The sequence below is a fragment of the Semicossyphus pulcher genome, unplaced genomic scaffold (genome assembly GCF_022749685.1).
Source record: "Semicossyphus pulcher isolate SPU_LCO1_2020_fin unplaced genomic scaffold, fSemPul1.0.p SCAF_20, whole genome shotgun sequence".
Classification (NCBI taxonomy): Eukaryota; Metazoa; Chordata; class Actinopteri; order Labriformes; family Labridae; genus Semicossyphus; species Semicossyphus pulcher.
Window position 1 is genome coordinate 10667549 of NW_027211694.1, and position 19473 is coordinate 10687021.

A 19473-nucleotide genomic window follows, 5' to 3' on the forward strand; every position below is an offset into this window, starting at 1 on the left:
CAAACGTGTGAATAAATGCACACACATACACACTTACACTCATGAATGTATGTAATTATCTAAGTAGGTGCTTTTATACATATATGTATCAATGTGCATTCATGTAGATATGTATGGGCATTTATACACATATGTTTGCGTGTGTGTGTGTGTGTACATATACATTTACGTACATACAAGTCTATAAATGCTCATACATACATATGTAAGTGTATGTATTTATGTGCATTTACATAAATGCACATATATAGGTGTAGAAAGGCACAAACATACATGCGTGTACAATTGCACATACATACGAGTGTATAAATGTTCATACATAATTACACGTGTAAATGCATATACATACGTGTATACCAGCGGCTGTGGCTCAGTGGTCGTCTTTCAATCGGAAGGTCTGAGGTTCGATCCCCAGCTCCCTCAGGCTACATGTCTAAGTGTTCTTGGGCAAGACAATGAAACCCCAAATTGCTCCCGGTGGCATAGCCAACGGGTATGAATGTGATGACTGCTTGAGAGTTGAGCACTTTACGTAGCAGCCCCTGCCATCAGTGTGTGGATGTGTGTGTGAATGGGATATGTCGTGTAGAAGCAGCTTTGACTGGTCGCAAAGACTAGATAAGCGTGTATAAATATGTACAGTCCATTTACCATTTACCATATAAATGTCACTTTAACTATTATTATGACTACCATTGCTTCCAATAGTGTTACTAATACCACTATTACTAAGACTACTCTTACTACAATTACTTCCTTATTACTTGCCGTTTTAGAGACTGACACTAAATGACAACACAAAAATCAGTGAGTCAACTTCAATTTCTTTTATTTTTCTTATAAAAATGTAGACCTTGTGGACAGACCAGTTCACAAAAAAATCTAAATATTGAGACTCTTTGAAAACAGAATAACAACATAGTCTTCTTACCCAGATTAATTTTCGTACTTCAAACTTCTTTGTTCCTTAAAAACACAGTTAAACATGCCTCACCTTACTGAGTGAGAAAACAAGCTTTTACAAATAAACGATGAAAGAGCAAAAAAGAAAACAAAATTACAACTTAAACATTTCCAAAGGGAAACAAATAGATTTTAAAGCATAATGCTGCAAATACATTCTTTTTCCAGCAGAGACAAACAAACAGTAAAAAAAGCACTTTGGTCTTCCTCCTTTTACACACTGAAGATGATTATGCTAGCATATTTATGAATGAAGTTAGTTAGCAAAATGCTAACTCATTAACAGCCTATGTCAGATTTATGATCTTTTCTGTGGGCATGATTGGAAAATTTACATCCCTCTTTGAAGTAAATCATACAAATACTATTTTTAAGTCCAGAGCTAGCATCAGCTTAAACAGCAAACTCATCTGCGTCTTGCAGACGAGGTACAAAAAAATCTTTTACATTGAAACAAGATGTAACTTAATTCTTCTTTAATTTTTTATCGGTTTCAAAGTGCATATGTTCACTCAAGTTTAAACCTGTTTTAACTGCAGTCTTTATGTTCTGGAGTTTAAAATAATATTTTATATAAACTCCATTGAATTTCAAAGGTGGTTGAATTGATGGAACAGTGTATTCTTTATCAACACGAACTGTAACAACATTTTCAGGACTTAAACACTGACTCTTTTTTTTTTTTTTTTTTAAATTGGAGGGCTCTAAAATGTTTCCTAAAAGTAGAGGCCATTTCAGACTGTTTTCCTTTTTTTTAAACATTTTTTTTATATATTAGACACCCAATAGTTCACTCTGCAGTCAATTGTTTTTTGACACTAATGGTACTTTGTCATTAGGTTTTGTAATTACCAAACGTGACATTGCATTGTGGGATCGTTCAAATCTCTGCGGAAATAGATTTTATGTTGATAATTCAAAAAGAAGCCAATTTCTTAATATCATTTATCTTATTACACCTAGATTAACAAAATATAAATTTCTTAATCATAAGCAGATGTTCTACAAAAAATGTCCTGAACCGTTGAGAACACATATTGCTGGAAATACTGTCAAACCCACTGAAGAGGGTCGTAACATTACAATTAAAACTCAGTAAATGATCTGTTTATTCCATTTTTAGGTGCTGTGTGTAAGGTTTATGTCAAATGTCACCTTTTCTCCATGTTGTGTTATTTCCATTAATTTGGATGATTGTTTCTTTGCAGTGCTGATGTCCAGCCCTCCTGTGAGAAACAACACGGTAGGACAGCAAATTTATAAACTTTCCCTGCAGAATGCTTCTGTTAACATCCATTAATAATTACGTGAATGTGTATTTTAGAAATCGTTTAGGGAGATGATGAACAGGGGTTAATTGTAAATTATTTTTGGGGAGCTTACATGCTTACAGCTCAAAAAACAGATTTATATTCTTATTGGCTAATTTGGTGAAAGCCAAATCTGAAAAGTAGGTGTAGTTGGAACATGATATACTGCATGTATTAAAGCATTTAATGCAACTTTAAAGAACTTTGACAATTCCTGACTAATTTATTTGTTGGGAGAAAACTCCTGGACTAACGTGTGTATTTTTCAAACTAGTCTTTAAAGTTGTAACAGAGTTTGAAGATTTGTTTTGAATCTCAGTCAACATATAAATAATATTTATATAATAGTAAAAGTTTAAGTGACAAAACATTACAATAAAATGATTTCTGCCTCATCAATACTTTGCCTTCAGATCGTCGCAAATGCAGCTGAGAACCTAAACCATCACGTGAAACATAATAATTTATGCTTAGAATAATACTAACACTTTTTGTAGACAGGTAAAATAGCATTGTTTTGTGTCAAAGAACACAAAAATGAAACAAACAACAATTCAAAAAACCCTAAATAAAAACACTGAGTGGGTAAATAAATAGTTTGTGAATTGCACAAAGTGGGAACGTGAAAGCACTCTGATATGTCGAGGCCGACGTTCTTTCAGTCAGACGAGCGTTCAGTCAGTGAGAGCGAAGGTCAACGCCGTTTCTCCGTTCACTGTCACGATTTGATCTTCCACAGCTGTGAACGGGAAACAAACATAGAAATGTTAAGTCGACAGTTTCAGGTAGACATCTCTAAATGTAACAATGTCAAAATGAAAGTACAAATGTTGTACGTTTTAAGTATCTTTGTGACAATACACCTAATGTTCTAACTACTTTATGTTGAGAAGAAACATTAGATATTATGCAAAGATATATGAAGTGAAAAAGTTAAATTATTCAGCACTTAATAGATATATATTATAATAGAAACTGTGCTGTGCCATAAAAACATCTGTTACACACACACCTTCAGGTTAAATCCTAACAGGTCGGAAATGACTCCCGACACGGCAGACAGGATGACCACCTGTGTGATGTTGTAGAGCAGAGGGTTCATAGTCAGACCGTACAGCCTGAAAGGAGTGTCCAGCTCCTGCAGGAAGAGAGCGAGAGAGGGAGAGAGGGAGGGATAAAAGTAGTTTAAATCATGAGGTTCAGTTAAATTACAACAAAAAGAGTGTTCAGAGTCCTGATGTAAACATTAACATTCATACCTTGAGTAGTTTGGTAGCCAGTTTTAAGACGTTGTTGACCAGAGTGAGCTCCTCTTTCTTGTTCGGCTTCTTCTCCATCTTCAGATACAGGTTAATCTGTCAAACAAACAACAGAGCATTAAACAAACAGAAACATGTCTGCTGCTTGTAGGTTAATCCTGTGTCTTCTCTGTGTGTGTACCTGTTCAGTGAGCAGTATGGAGGTGTTGCTGTACTTCTTGCTGGTCTCAGAGCCCAGAGTGACGAACCTGAGCAGGAACAGGGACAGACTGGAGCACCAGATCACCAGCTCCCAGTTATAGTGACACTCCAGGAAGGTCTCATGGACGTGCAGCAGCTGCAGGAAGAGAGGTGGGTACGGTATTCAGGTCGAATAAAATAGATCTTATTCAGGCTTGTTCAAGGCTTTTTTATTAACTTCAAGCATCTATGAGTAGAATTAGAAAATATCTGATTTTGGCGCCTCCCATTGGTAGTTTGAAACTGTTTTGCTTTTAGCTGATTACTGTGACAAACTGCAGATTTAAAGTCGACCCATTATAGCTTTAACTTAAAGTGTGAGGTAAATAATACATTGCATTAAAGGGGAAATAATATTGTATTATAAACTGGATAGATTGTTATTTTTTAATTCAATTTAAACTTTATTACAGACTCAAGGTCCAGATAGAGAGACAAGACACAAAATAAATACACTAAAGCACAATAAGAATGTATGGTTTAAAATGTTAAATATATACAAAAATTAACATCTTATATCTCAGTGCAATGTTTTAAATAAAAAAGGTACCATTTTGACATTATGAATACGGCTATTACCATTCATACTTCTTGATACTATTATTAAACTAGATTTATGTATGCTAGGCCTTTAGCTGTCATGCCTTAAATGTAACTACACATTTGTGCTACAGGATAATAAAAAAAGAGACAAATTATAACAACTAAACACAGTTGTTTAAAATTACCTGAGCACAGCAGATGAAGACGACAGACAAAGTGAGCAGGAAGGCAGACGACACAATCACATCCACTGAACGCTGAGGACCTCGTCTCTGCAAATGCAACAGGATTTCAATTACTTTCCGCGTATAATTTATTACAATCGTAAATGTTTTCTTACTCCAAACAGATGCATTCCTAAATGTGCTAATCTGCAGTAGATCTTTATAAAGGGTGTGGAAATCTGCAGTAATGTTACCTTGAGGTAGGAGCGGAGCGACAGCCACATCTTGATGTTCTGAACTTTCTTCAGTCTAAAATGAGGGACTTCAGACTTCCTGGCTCTGCGGGCGGAAGTCAGGTGACCAAACAGCTTGGCAAACAGAAGCCTCTGAAACACACATGAAAACATTTATTGGAAACAATTCCCCCCTCAGAGGTGATGACTTTACACCACTGCAGTGTCTCAGGTGACAAGAATAATCAAGAGCTTTATTCTCTCACCTGTTTGTAGGTCCTCTCTGCAACGCTGAGCAGGAAGAAGAAGAGCCATATGAGGCAAACGCGCACCAGGAAGCTGAGTGTTACCATGGTGATTACCAAGGCGTCGGATCCGGACCCGCCTCCCAGCGCCACAGACAGCATCTCATTGGCTGAGAGCGCGGTCAGCTGATCCACGTCCCGGTACTGAGCCAGCCTGCAGGACGGAGACAGACGTTAGTTTGTCTGTTGCGCTCTCTCTTTAATGAGATTTAAAGCTGCCGTGATACATCGTCTTATATTTAGTAGTTATGTTTGCTGGCTTTACCTGTACGCAAAAGGAGTGAGGCCGAGCGTCACTGAAACCAGGTTCCCAAAGACCTGGTAGCCGATACCAGGAGTGTAGAGATTCACCTGTGCAGGGAGGCAGAGAAACATTACAGTGTTAATACCTCTCTGTTTAATGATAAATATTAAGGCACGTAAAATACATAAAATATCTATTCTCGTGGCTCACTCTGTTCATGATCATGCCGCTGATCTCCAGGACGGACATGTCGGCCTTCTTGCACTCATTCCCCTCCCACACGATGGCGCTCACTCTCTCCAGACCGGGGTTGGAGCTGTGCAGCCAGGGAACGTGACCCTGAGGCACAGAACAAACACATCTGCATGATTACTGAGCTGTCTATGGACTGCACACTGTCTGCTCTGTATCTGTTTTAAAATGTTACTTTGGGGAAATAAATAAACCCCCGCCAGTTAGCCACATTACTAAGAGAGTTCACAGACCTGGTGGAAGGGGTCGTCTCTGTATTCCTTTTTCGCTGGAGGACAGACCGGCGTCCCTCCTCCTTCTCCCTCTGTGAAGATAAACAGTCATAGTATTAGTTTTGAAAACATATCTGCAATTAATAGAGACATAAAAAGACATTCAATTAAATTCATCGTAATTACTTTTTTAGCTGTACACGTTCAGTTCTATTCAAAACTCACCTGTCTCTGAGGTGCAGGATGATCTGCACTCGGCACAGTGCAGGAAGTCCTCCCACATCAGGTCCTCTGTCTCGGACTCGTGTCGAGTGCTCTCCGAGTCCTGAGTCCTCAGACTGGAACATCTGGAGCTGCAGCTGGTGCCGGACTTTGGGACGTCCTGAGAGAGAGAGGAGAGGATTATTATAATGAAAATAAATATTACGTCTATTATAACCTTAGAAAGTTTTCCTGTGTGTGTTTACCTCCACAGCGTAGTGTTTCTTGTAGTGGTGAGCATTCTTGCGGTTTCTGAGCGTACAGTCATTGTTCATTCTTTCCACTCCCCTGCGGAGGGCGCTGTAGGACGCTTCTGGGTCCTCCTCACTGGATGCCTCATCTGATGCTGGCTCCTACAACACACACACACACACACACACACACACACACACACACACACACACACACACACACACACACACACACGCGCGCGTCAGCTAAACCCTGGGGAGACATTTATGAGTCTGTCTGGTGCTAAAATGATTCAAGAGTTAAAAGTCGCAGCCTGGGCTTTGATTGATCACCTTATTGCCGCCTGCCAGCATCAGCCCTGTGCTGCGGGGCGCATGAGCGTGTGCGGGCTGGACGTGAGAGTTCCAGCACGCCTCGTCGGCCCGGTTCAGCGAATCACAGCGCGGCTCGTGGTGCTGGAGCCCCTCCTCGCTGCTGCGATTGGTCACCCGGCCGTCCAGCGACACGTAGCCGTTGTCGGTCTCTGTGGACTTGTCGATAGACAGCTTGGACTTCTTCGATCTGACAGAGGAAGGGAAGGAAGAGCGACAGCATAGATGGACAGATTGAGAGAGGCAGGCATTTAGATAAAAACACAGCAGGTCAGTAAATTCACCAGTAATAAAGGCACAGGTGAGAAAAATAACACTACTCGCATGCAAATAACAACACTGTGGAACATTCATACGATATGTACCCTGGAGAGAACTGACCACTCAAAGTACACACTCACTGATTAGTAAAAACGTGAGTAAATGAGGTGATTAATGAATGCATCACTGACAGAGGCTTCCTCTGAGAGCTGCAGTGACTGTGTCAGATAATCAATACATGAAGTGACTAAATCAAGGAGGTATTTAGCGCCCAGAAATGTTCCACACTGTCGCAGACAGCTGGACAAAGAGGAAGCTTGGGGAGAAGAAGTTCCAATTATAGACATGAAATGGTTTTAATGAGGGTGATACTTTCAGATCATTCCTCCCCATGCTGCTTTTGAACACAGCTTGATCATAAAGTCATGCACGCCAGCTGCAAAATCTCTCCTCTTTGAAAACAGTGGAGCAAAAAGACCGAGGACATATGATGAGGTTTAGGTCAGCAAACTGTTTTTGCATTTAGTCTGACTTGAATAAATTGGTTCACTGATTGTTCTGGGAAGATAAAAGTGTGATGGGAGAGGAAGTGATGTTGCAGCTGACGAAGCCAAGGTTAGGTTTGAGGCGAGGCTGGGATTCAGTGTTTGACTTTAATTTCAAAATCACCATATAACATCATTTTGATTCAATTTCAGGCGTTATATCACCGGTTTTACCTCATAAATCTACATAAGGTAACAAAAACCTGAACCCGAGCCGCGCCTCTGCACATCGTCTCGTCTTAGGAAGATGGGAAACGAAAATACACACCCAGCTTTACAGATATCATGCCAGAAATCTTGGAAGAGAGCGCCCAGGCTGTATGTGCTGCTGGCTGAGTGGGAGTGTGGCGCCCCCTCCTGTGTGTTATCGGTAGTGCTAGACCCGTCGCCTTCCCTATGCACCTCCATCTGAGATGCCTTCCTCAACTTCCTTCAGTTTGGAAAGAATAGAGGATAGAGAGACTTAGAGAGCGAAGACTAGAGTAGAGAGTAAGCTGGCTGATTGTTCTCTTTGTACCCGTACATGTTGTTAAACCAGGTGAAAAAAAGAAGCTACTTCTTTGGTTGTTTTTCCACATGAGGAGATATTTCATTAAAATATATAAAAACATGTTCATTAATGCAAAATATGTGTAATGTTAAGAGAGAAGAAAATCCAAAGACAAGTTCAGAGTTTAATTTATGAAACAAAAAATACACTTAATTTAAAAGTACTTTTTATGACTTTATATTATAAATTTCAGTGTTTTTCCGCAGGATATTGTATGTAAGTGTTACAGTTAGCATTTAATTGATGCTTCAAGATTTGTTTTTAACAAAATAAAGGGCATAGAGGAGAAATGGAAGACAGTCTTGTCTTTGGATTTTCAAATTAAAAGCAGGATAAACAGGAATTATCACTGATTCAAGGAAATAAAGTCTGTAGGCAGGTAACCAAATATCACAAAGATGTTTTTCCTCTGAAAAATGTAAATGAGCTACGTGGCTCTTTGTTCCTATAAAAGGAAATGTGAATAATAAAGAGGCAGATAGAGAAATAAACAGAATCTACTTGAACCCTTTTCGAGAACCAAGGTGGATTCAGTGATCTCCTCACACTCCCCAAACTCAAAACACTCCTTTCCAAATCTATGGCATGGTCCAATTTTCTTCCTGAGAGTCTGAAAATTGTCTCTACGTGTAGAAAAAGCAGCCACACACTGAGAAGCTTTCAACCAGCAAAGAGAGAACCACAAACTGCACGTCTAAGAACTACAAAACACACACAGTGAAGCGAGCTACTTTCTACTTTCACACACAGTGAATCAATCAAAAGACTTCTGCTGCTTCGGATCTCAGAAGAATCCTCTCTGTGGGGATAAAAGCGACTAATTTTCTGCCTGCCGTGTGGTAAAAGCCTGTAATCTCGGCTTATTATCAAAGAATTTAACTGTCAGAGTTACAAATTAAAGTGATTCCATTCAGTCACAAAGCTGGGAAGCATTTGAATGATGTGGAAAATATCTCCATGATAAACGAGCTTCTGTTCAGTTTGACTTTCAGAGAAAGAACTGAGAACTTTGCACAAAGCAAAACTGCAAAGACGAACGCAATCTGGCAACAAAAGACGTATTCATTCATTTGTTTCCAGAAGCTTCTCCCTCCCCTCTTTATCTGTCTCATGCTCGTTATCTTCATTTTCCCTCCCTTACGTTCTTCCTGTTTTTTCTACAGGGACTTTGAGAGTAACATCCTGTGCGATTCATCCATCCCTGCTTCCTGAGCTTTCACTCATTCTCTCTTTCCCTCTCGTCTTTCCCCGTCCTCACCTGCGTCTCTTCCCCCCGCTGCTGGAGACCGGTTTCGGGGTCCGGGTGGAGACGATCTGACAGTGGACGGTGCCCAGCAGCAGCATGAGCCAGATGGCTCCGAACACCTCGGTGGCCGGTATCCCATGAGGCTGAGGGATGCTCACATACAGGACCGCTGCTGCCACTGCGGGATGAAGATGATTCACCATTTAATACGATGTAATAAAGACATTTCAGGGTCAAGGTTATTATTTTACTGCAGCTTTGTTAAGACCCTTTTTTGAGCTGACAGAGATCCAAGAGCGATTGAAACGTCCTTTTTAAAAGATTTTGTGTCTTGCACCTTCATGTGATGTTCAAGAACCACAACTTCAAAGTCAGACATGTAGCAGCTACAGATCCAGATATTTCCCCTAGAAGTCTGTGGAGACCAAACAGGCTTATAGTTGAGTGAATATCAGACTTCATAACATCAAGAGATCAAAAATAAACTTAAATGTGAAGCTCTTGATGCTTGTCTGCTGGATGTTAAACTGAGAAACTGTTTGCTAACATGTTAGCAACAACAAATTATAATTTCAGAATCAGAAATACTTTATTTATCCCCGGGGGGAAATTTGTGCGTTGCAGTTTCTCAATACTTCGGAAGCATCCATAGATTTTATTTACTCCGTTTTCCTGTGATAATGAGTTATTTCTGGTCGTTTTCTGAGATAACAAAGCTGCTTTTCCTGTGATAACAAGTTAATTTCAGTTGTTTTCAGGAGATCATGACTTATTTTTCTAGTAAATAAAATGGATGGATGGATGTCCGCTAAGGGCTTCTGTACAATACAGACTAAGAGTATGAAGAAATATAGAAGATATAGAGTAAAAATATGTAAAATATGTGAATTATTTACAGAAAAATGTAACAAAAAATATGTAAATAATACAAATTACAGAATATGTAAAAACTGTGAATTATATATACTTAAGTGCATATTATTATATATACAGTGAATTGTATCTAGATTTGATGTAACTTAATGTAATTTAAAATAGGTGTAACTTGGACTACAAACAGGAGCAACCGTAACAGGCTGCATGCATACGCACTAACATTTGTGCCCTGTATTTATAACAAGAGCATCAATATATGAAACTAATGTATCACGATAATGTTTTATAGAAATGTTTTCAAACTTAATCAGATGGAAAAAAAATGGTTGACATTTAAATGTGATTGGGAAACATCACATTAAAGATTAAGAAACACAAACAGGAGAAGTGAGCGACAGGATTCATGTCTTTGGGTTTTCAAAGTCAAAGGCAGGATAAACAAGAATTATGACATAACAAACAAGGTATGTAGGTAGGTAACCAAATATCACTAGTTTGCGATTTTGTTAGCAATTATTAAAAAGAAAGACAGTATCTCAGGTGTGGTATAATTCTTAATTCTGCTCCCTAGCTGTCAGAAGCTACTTGATGAAACTCAAAATTACATTTTTTCTGTTGAATTTAATCAAAGAAAAGGTGCGTGTGTGTTTTTTATTTAGAGGAAGTGAGCAGGAAGGGTGGAGGACTAGAGACGGTCTGTTTTTGACAGCTTTGAAAGGGTGTTGTGATGAAAGAGGTGGAAAACACAGTGTGATTGTGCAAGTGTGAGCAGATCTGTAGGTGTAACCTGGGAGAAGCAACACATTTCAGACTGCAAGTGAACCTCACGAAAACAGCAGAGCAGTTGTTGCATGTCTCTTGAACTATTTTCTTTTTGACGTAAACATCAATTCTACTTAGATGAATCAGTCTGGATGATTTTGCCGCACAGTTTAGGAGGAACGTCCCCTCATACGTACCTTGCAGCAGATACAGAGCCAGCAGTAAGAGGAAAATGGCTCTGGAGGTGACCTGGATCCACCATCGGTAGAAGAACGGGAAGAAGACGACCCTGACGATACCCTTCCTGGTCAGCGACGTCCACGGACTCTCTGGTTTGGCCTTTGCGAACGCCGAGCCTGCGGAGTTTAAAAAATTTAATTAAAATTTAATGAGCAGAACTAATTAAACCAAACGAGTGCGCTGTTAGCCAAAAAGCTCATCGCCGAGTACATCACGGAGTCACATTAGAGCCGCATTTTATCTTCTAATCTTTTGCTTCTTCTTCCTCTACTTCCCCCCTCTTTCTGTTCCTATCTTTATTATCTATCCGCCCCTCCTGTGCCGTGAAATAACAGCGAGGATGAATTTGACTGTCTGGATGAATAATTGAAAACCTGATGAATGTGAGACAGAGCCGAGGAGATAAAAAGCCCTTGATAGAGAGATAAGTACAGAGGGAGTGAGGAGAAGCGGTGAGAGGTCTGATGTTGGCACGGCGTCACCGGCATCTCAGGTTGGTGCGTTTTACGCAGACGAGTGTGTGTGTCTGGTTTGAGCTGCAGCAGAGAGTATATCTGGTAATCTAATTAGCTTGATGGAAAGGAAGTTTGCACACACACATACACACTTTTCTCTTACCTCTAACCAAGTCCACGTCTATCAGGTCGGGTTTGACGTGTCCAGTCTTCTTCGGCTTGTTCCTCAAGCCCTGCAGGGGGCGATAGAGAGACGCACAGTCAGAACCACACAAAAACACAGAGAAATGATTATTAAACATGAATTCACACATCTTCATGGAACTCAGCTACAGGAGGCGTCTCGTGCACTTTATGCCTTGATAAACACACACACAGTCAGTGTTTGAGGAGGCACACGGTGCATTCAGGCTCACACAGCTACAGGCTCTGATCTCTACTTCACTGCAAGAGCATCTACGCACACGTGCAAGATTTAACCGCACATATTCAGACCAATATGAGAAACATATTTGTCTTGTCTAAAAGTTTCCTCAGAAACTCAGAAAGTTTTCTCAGAGAAATACTGAAAACATCCCTAAAGACCGTTCAGCTGTGTCATAGTCGTGATTCATCCCTGTAAGGTTTAATGTTGGAGCTTTAAAGTCTGAGCTTTGTGCGGTTTACGACCCTGAGAATAACACTCCCCTGTGGCACGAACACTTCCTGTGCCATGCCAGTCACTTCCTTGTATGACGCATACATTGCATCTGTGTGTGTGTGTGTGTGTGTGTGTGTGAGACAGAGACTGCTCTGTCAGCTGTGGTGACAAACTGCAGAAACTTTATGCACGACAACATTGAGATTCACATGCTGTAAAGACCGACAGCCTTTTTGTGTGATTGACAGAAGGGACAGGAAATACAAAAAGGACAATGAAGTGTGTGTGTGTGTGTGTGTGTGTGTGTGTGTGTGTGCGTGCGCGAGGTTAACCACCACAGTGTCTGACAGACAATGCAGAGCAGCCTGACAATAGTTGGGTTTTAATGGAGGGTTCGTTTAATGACTGTGGGTAAACACAGCCATGACCACAGCGCTGTGTGTATATGTGAGCAGCTAAATATACTCACACATACACACACACTCTATTCTCAGTCTCCCCTCTAAACTATGTGTCTCTACAGTTTGTTCAGGAGCTAGTAGGATGTTAAATGGAATAATAAAATGGATAATTAGAATTGTTGTTTTTTCATGTTAAGCTGTTTTTTTTTTGTTTTTTTTGATGCATTTTTCTTTTCTTTTTTTGTTGCATTTTTTGTCCTTTTTTAGTTGCATTTTTTTTTTCTTTATTTGCATTTTTGGTCCCTTTTTTTTCTTTTTTTCTTTATTGGCCGCTTGGGTTTTTTTTGTGTGCATTTTTTGGTCTCCTTTTTTTTGCATTTTGGTCCCTTTTTCTTATTTTTTAGCATTTTTGGTCATTTCATTTGTATTTCTAGTCTTTTTTTTATTTTTTTTTTAGCATTTATGTTCTTATTAAGGCAAATTCCTTCGTTTTCATCCCCCCTTGTCACTGAAAAGAGCAAAAAAAAAGTTCTTCATTTTCAGTTATTTTAGCATCAGCACCCAGAGTCAGGTCTTAGTGACACAGTCGTCTCTCTTAACAAGTCCAGTAAAATCTTTCAAATACTTTGACATTTCAAGTACATGACTCATATTAAACAGCGCAGTGAACGGACTGTCCACTTGAATGTGAATGTGGTTCAAGCTAATATTTACACACAGGCCAATAAAGCTGCGTTATCAGTCAGCGGTTTGATAGGGGCGCTTGATGGAGGCCCTTATCTCTAAATACCACAACCAACGAGATAATACTTTGAGGGTGTGTGTGTGTGAGAGAGTCGACTAGGAGGATTGTGTGTGTGCGTGTGTGAGTGCAGGGCTGAGAGAAACTGATCAATAGCTTCCTGTTAGCAGTAGATTTACTGTAGCAGTAAAGTCCTTCACGGACCTCTCGCCTGGCCACAGCTCTCTTATCTCTGAGCTATTATTAGCCTCATATCATCATAAACTAGTTTTTCTGTTCAGTTATAATTGTGGCCTCAGCAACACACAGGTGGAACATGTTTGTATCTTTGAATGATTCAAATTCAGATGCTAAAAGTGTTTTAAACAGCTGCTTTTTATATTCAATATTTAGGGCTGCGTCTCTTTGGCCTTTTTTTCATGCTTATATTTCTGTTGCACTTTCACTTCAACACTTAAAATTGTACATATTTAACAGTTCTGTTACAGTGGAATTAAAGCAAAAGAGATAGCAGCAGAATTTATTGGTAGTTTCCCATGTTCACCAGCAGGTGGCGACTGATTTTACACTGCAGACCTTTTCACATTCTTTCCCCTCACTGAAACCTCACATACAGCTGTGTCAAACATTATGTTGAGTATGTTTGAGAAGTACATTTTAAAATTTCTTGTACCTGTATAATAACTTATTTCTTTTTTATCATTTCTATAAAATTAAAGAGGCTGAAGCAAGAAAGGTATTATCTTTCCAATGTGGGTACCTTATAACGCTTAAAACAGGAGACATAGTTATGCAAGTTATGAATGAATGAATATATGAATTATTATATAGAGCAGCTAAAAATGATGGAATAATAATTGAGTGTAAAATAATGACCTTGTCTTTTCTGTTTTGCAACTTAGTAAAATTAATCTGCACAGTATGACACTGGCACACGGAGCTGCTGCATCTTCTCTAAAACTAAGCACAGGTGTAAAATTAGTCAGTAGGAGAAAAAGTAGTTCCCGCAACATCTGACAGTTAAAAACAGGCACATTTTACAGCCCGCTGAGTTCCTGTAAATTATAGAGAATATATTTATTAAGCTTATCTAGAATTTTTACGAGGTTATAAAGACTATAATTAACTGAAGGAGGGTAATCTTCTGTCTATACCATGCTAAAATAAACATTGTGCTATCGCCGCAGCTACAAACTCCAATTACGTGAGAGACGAATAGCCAAGGTCGCAGCGCTGTCTTTGTTTGTGTGTGTGTGTGATCAGGAGAGAGTGTGTGGACTTTGAGCTCATTAAAGAGAGTGACTCTTACCTCTCTGTTTACAGGATAAGTGGTAAAGTATGAGGGGAGGTAGAGAGTGGAGGTGGAGCAGGACGTAGGCACTGCTCTACAGAAGCTAATTAAATGATGTGTGCACACTTTTTTTTGTCATCTGTCACTAAAACCAATAAAGTTAATTTAAAACTACATGTAATCCTGCCCTGAAAAGACGATAAGAAGTCTTATATGGTCCTTGTATCCAACCTTGGTAGCGTTAGATCTAAGAAAATCTGTCTTTAAATCTGAGAAGGGAGGGGTGGAGCTGTGCTCTTAAAGAGTCAAAGGTGAGAGGTCACACGAGACAGGTGCTCAGGCTCTAATTACCACAGTTCTCACTCATAGGCATTAGTGTCAAATTAACCTCTACTATGAACCTACAGTGATATCATGAAGCAGTGCAGCAGAGGTCTAACACTATAATGAACCCTCCTCTACAATCTGCAAACTACACAGCCCAGTCTGTCCTGGAGGGAATCTGCACTCATTCCACACATCACAGTTTATTAAAGCCTTCTGTGGCTGCAGAAGCTGTTGATAAGTTGCCTCACGTGATGTCACTTGAGTCCCAGTTGGGCCTGAGAAGTCTACAAGTTTTAAAAATGAGAAACATCGGGAGGTGTGGAGCTAGAATGACTTAGCCTTTACTTAATCTCTGCTTGTAGCTATGTTAGCCACAACTAGCATAACACACTTGAAACACTGATCAAGCTGTTGATGGTCACGTTGTATTGTGGGTAAAAATGTCATGTCCGGTTTATTATTAAACTGTCTATTGTGAGTCCAGTAGTTTTATCGTTGTGTGCTACTACATCGGTGGAGTGCTTTTTTAAAGCTCCTGTGAGGAACTTTCTGTTTCTGATTTTGTACATGCTTAAGTGGTGGTTTTTATCACAAAATCTCATCCTGCTTTATTTAACAGAAATACAGAAATATATTTAACAGAAACATATGTATCACTCATTTTAAAATGTTTTCCTGGAAAATGTAAACAACGGCAGTGTGCAGTTAATCGTGTCGTCTGACACCTACCCCCCCGCCAGCGGTTTCTGGCATTAAAAATAACTAAATAGAAATATTTAATCTTGTCGCTGATGGCTTGTTTGCTTTTGTGGGTCATATAGAGTAAGCAACATTCATTTCAGTCTTTTTCATAACCAGTGAAAAACTCCTCACAGGAGCTTTAAGATACTGGTTGTTATAAAAAAACACCTTAAACTGACCCTTTCATGTTAGGTTCCTAGCTGTTTTTCCGTTTTTATGGCCACACCTCTCACCGTCTGTCCACTTTCGACTATTTCCTTGTTCCTGTTGGTGGATTTAACCGTTTATATAGAGCTCTTTTGGAAAGTCATAGTGATATCATATTGTCATTCTCTTCCTTTAACTTCTACTTTCTATCAATTTTAACTCTATGACATTTTCCTGTTGTTCTATTGTCTAATTATGTGGATAATTAATATATGCCTTGTGTTGTCTTTATTTGTTAACAACACTTATTTTACTGTGATGATAAAATATAAGCACTGACAAATTAAAGAAAACAGACAAAGGCTGAGTGAGCGTTACAACAGGAATGACTTGGGCACAATATGCACGTGTACTGTGAACTCGAGGCTGCGAATGAACCACCCGACCTGCATGTTATGTCTACTCTCAGAGTATCACGCAGCACTGACTGGTCGTAGAAATGCAGCTTTGACCCTGACACATTTTAGTTTCGCAAAAACTGTTTTATCTTTAGTAAATCTTCAAACTGAGCTGCCTAGGTAGCAACCTGATCACATGACTCGAGCTAGTCCAGCTCTGTGTTCACCTGAAAAGCAACCATGGCGGCCACAGCTTTATCTAAAAGTACATGTTAGGGAACAACTTCTTCCTGTGGCCAATCACAGGGCAGTGTTGCTACAGTGTGAACGCAGAGTGGGGTTAATAAATACACCAGGATCTGACACGGCCAAACCAACCAATCACAGTCTAGCAGTCTACAGCGTGGGTGAGCAGACGTGCACTGTGGGACAACAAGAGGGGCGGCCTCCCCCAAGCTGTGTACTCACCAGCGAAATAAACTTCAGAGGAGGAGGAGGAGGAGGAGGAAAAGACGGATGGAGATGGAGAAGAAGAGATGGAGGAGAGATGGGTAGGTGACACCCAGCCAGGAGGGCAGAGAGGAAAGAGTTAAAAGGAAAAAACACTGGAAAAGAACTGGCAGCATGGTGAGAGACAGTGAAAACTGAAGACAAGGAGGAAGAGAGGAAGATGGACAGAAAGAAGATGCTTGACAAAAAAGAAATCGAGACACAGAAAGAAAACACAAGAAGGAAAAAGAGCCGAACGTGAAATGACAGAAACATGGAGGTGTGGAGCAAACATACCTTTATCTCTCGCTGCTCCACTGATTTCTCCCATATCTGCTGGTCATAGGCGCCAATCTGAAACAAAACACAAAGGATTAATGATGTAATATGGAGAGATGCAGTAAACAGGCACAATGGATTACCTTCCAATTCAGTTTAAAAATGTAAAAATGAAAACAAAGTGTACTGCCAACCCCCCTCCATCTTCTCATCATGCATCATTAACATTACATCTCCATAAAGGAGATTGTGAAGAATCTGCAGAAACAGATCATCACGCTTCGTGTTTTGTTCTGCGGTTTAAGAGCTGTTGCTTCACAATTGGAGGCGTCACGATCTCATAAAACAAGTTGAGTTATCACCACCACAATCTGATACGTCTGGAGTCATTAAATGCATCGTGATAAATCTCGTCGCAGTAAAATTCGAAAGCCAGAGGGCATCGTGAGACCTGAGTGGAGAACAAGATGTGTGTGTGAACTCCCTGACCTCAGCCCATTACGGTTTGTTTTTCTTTACATGTTAACATAAATTAGAACATGGTTTTTAATTAACAAGAATGACTAACCAGTCAGGAAACAAGAGCCCCTTGAAAGTTGACCCATATTGGATGTCTAATATACAGCGGGTTAATATGTAGACACATTAAAACACAAGACATATTAAGAGTTTGTGGTCAGGAAGTGTTTGACATCTCACTGGATGTGTCAGTGTTTTCCACCATAATTCTTTAAAAGAAAACCTTTATTGATCCATTACACCTTGTTGTTCAGTAGCTGAAAGTCATAAAAATTCTCTCATTCCACACTGTTTGACAAAATTACATCACAGGGTAACTTAAAATACGAGTCGATACAATGCAATGCTATACATGATATGTGGCCCATGATACATAAATAATATCACGATACAGCAATTCTGCGATAATTGATATACTGCAAGACAATCATATAATGATGCATCACGATATCTGATTGATTCTTTGGCTAATTCATTTCCATTCACATTTCCCTCATTCATGCCATAAGCGCCACCGTGAGGAGTCATGAAGTAGTGAGATAAAATCACAGGGAAATCTATTTAGAGCGCCAAATATTTGCAAATCACAATATAGATATTTGGCAACAGCCTATAACTGATTTTTATGCACGAGTCAGGATGACAATATATTTCCGTGTCGGTAATTTGTCCCACCCCTTGATGTATGTGTATGTATACTCTGTAGTGGAAAAATTACTGATGTTCATTGCAAAATTCTGTCTGATATTTTTGTTGTCTTATTTAAAAATAAAAATAAAAATGAACAATAACTAAAGAATAAATGATCAAAAATAATTAGATGTAGCCACCATGAAATCACCCACTGATTTGTGGACTTTGTGGTTCTAAAAATCCCCTAAAATTTGGCATTTTTTCTTGGTTTTTTTTTTTTTTTCGGGAACAGGAAATGACCATATTTGGAAGACCAGATAGAATCATAACAACAAGTATCCATCCTGAGTCTATTTTTGGTCTATTTCACTCTAAAAGGAACAATAACTTACAAACTGAATATTATGCTGTATTATTACATGGCTGCGTTAAATACTTGATTCTGATTGGTTAACCACAGCATTCCGAGGTTCTGCTATTTCTCTATAACAGACCGTTGCTATGAAGAACAGACTGTTGCTAGGGATGGGGCTCTAATCACACAATCCGGAGGACTAACTGTAATCGTATCAATCTGCTGAAAGAAGTCTGGTAAATTTGACGTCGGCTTGTTAACAGAGGGGAAAAAAATAAAAGACGAGGTAGTAAATCAGATTATTGGGTCATTTTCTTATAGACTTCAATACAATCAGACTTCTCTTTGCAGCCAGCTCCCTGCTGGATAACTTAATAAATAGGTATGACAGCATGTGCTAGTCACCAGGAACAAAGTTCACTGTGTAAAGCATTACCTTCCCATAAACAGATCATAATTGAGGCATCTTTAAATTCCAAAACTCAAAACAAAGATCTGTTGACTGAAACAATGTTTGTGGAGTTGAAAAGGTTTACATACTTCTACTTGCCAAACCCTCAAACAAAACACACAGTTTCTTCATCGTGTGCGTCCTTCCACTGTCTCCTTTTCTCTCCTATTTACTTTTTAATCTGGGTCTTTACTTTTTCTTTGTTGTCTGTAAAGTGGAGCCTGTGAAACTGGTCCAATAAGGTCAGGTTCAGCTAGAGTACACTTTACAAGAAACCTCTCAGACTGCATGATCGAGAACTATGGCCAGAATCAATCAATGTCACACACGCACAGGGAAGTGTGGAGGGTGTGACAGTGGGGAAATGCTGCCACTGGGATGAATGAAGGTCAGTGGAGTGGTTAATATACAAAATGTGCTGCCTGTGTGTTTGACTAAAGCACTACAGAGATGGACAGAAAGAACAGTGATAAGGAGCACTGAGAACAAGATAGTATGTACCTTCTTCAGACATCTGACCTGGGAACGGGCATACACACTCCACAAGACCAAACTGTACCCAGTCTCTAAGCTCTC

General features: G+C 39.6%; 1 protein-coding gene across 5 annotated transcripts in view; it reads right to left on the reverse strand.

Annotated features, from left to right (window-relative positions):
* Nucleotides 1-812: 812 nt before the first annotated feature.
* The window catches only part of LOC138599238 (protein PHTF2-like), a 45468-nt gene continuing 26807 nt past the window's right edge, over nucleotides 813-19473 (reverse strand). For 2 of the 5 annotated variants that reach the window (XM_069670772.1, XM_069670771.1), the window contains exons 4-22: nucleotides 16958-17014; nucleotides 16640-16651; nucleotides 11648-11717; nucleotides 10987-11145; nucleotides 9164-9329; nucleotides 7624-7785; nucleotides 6511-6739; nucleotides 6193-6339; nucleotides 5951-6107; nucleotides 5747-5817; nucleotides 5472-5600; nucleotides 5283-5368; nucleotides 4979-5171; nucleotides 4734-4865; nucleotides 4501-4587; nucleotides 3714-3869; nucleotides 3533-3628; nucleotides 3286-3411; nucleotides 813-3012 (exon numbers count right to left, since the gene is read on the reverse strand). In XM_069670772.1, coding sequence (XP_069526873.1) covers nucleotides 2992-3012; nucleotides 3286-3411; nucleotides 3533-3628; nucleotides 3714-3869; nucleotides 4501-4587; nucleotides 4734-4865; nucleotides 4979-5171; nucleotides 5283-5368; nucleotides 5472-5600; nucleotides 5747-5817; nucleotides 5951-6107; nucleotides 6193-6339; nucleotides 6511-6739; nucleotides 7624-7785; nucleotides 9164-9329; nucleotides 10987-11145; nucleotides 11648-11717; nucleotides 16640-16651; nucleotides 16958-17014 — 2256 coding nt within the window. In that variant the 3' untranslated portion in view covers nucleotides 813-2991. Of the gene's footprint in view, nucleotides 3013-3285; nucleotides 3412-3532; nucleotides 3629-3713; nucleotides 3870-4476; nucleotides 4588-4733; nucleotides 4866-4978; nucleotides 5172-5282; nucleotides 5369-5471; nucleotides 5601-5746; nucleotides 5818-5950; nucleotides 6108-6192; nucleotides 6340-6510; nucleotides 6740-7623; nucleotides 7786-9163; nucleotides 9330-10986; nucleotides 11146-11647; nucleotides 11718-16639; nucleotides 16652-16957; nucleotides 17015-19473 lie in introns of those variants that run through there. The other 3 variants (XM_069670773.1, XM_069670774.1, XM_069670775.1) reach the window with 3 other exon arrangements.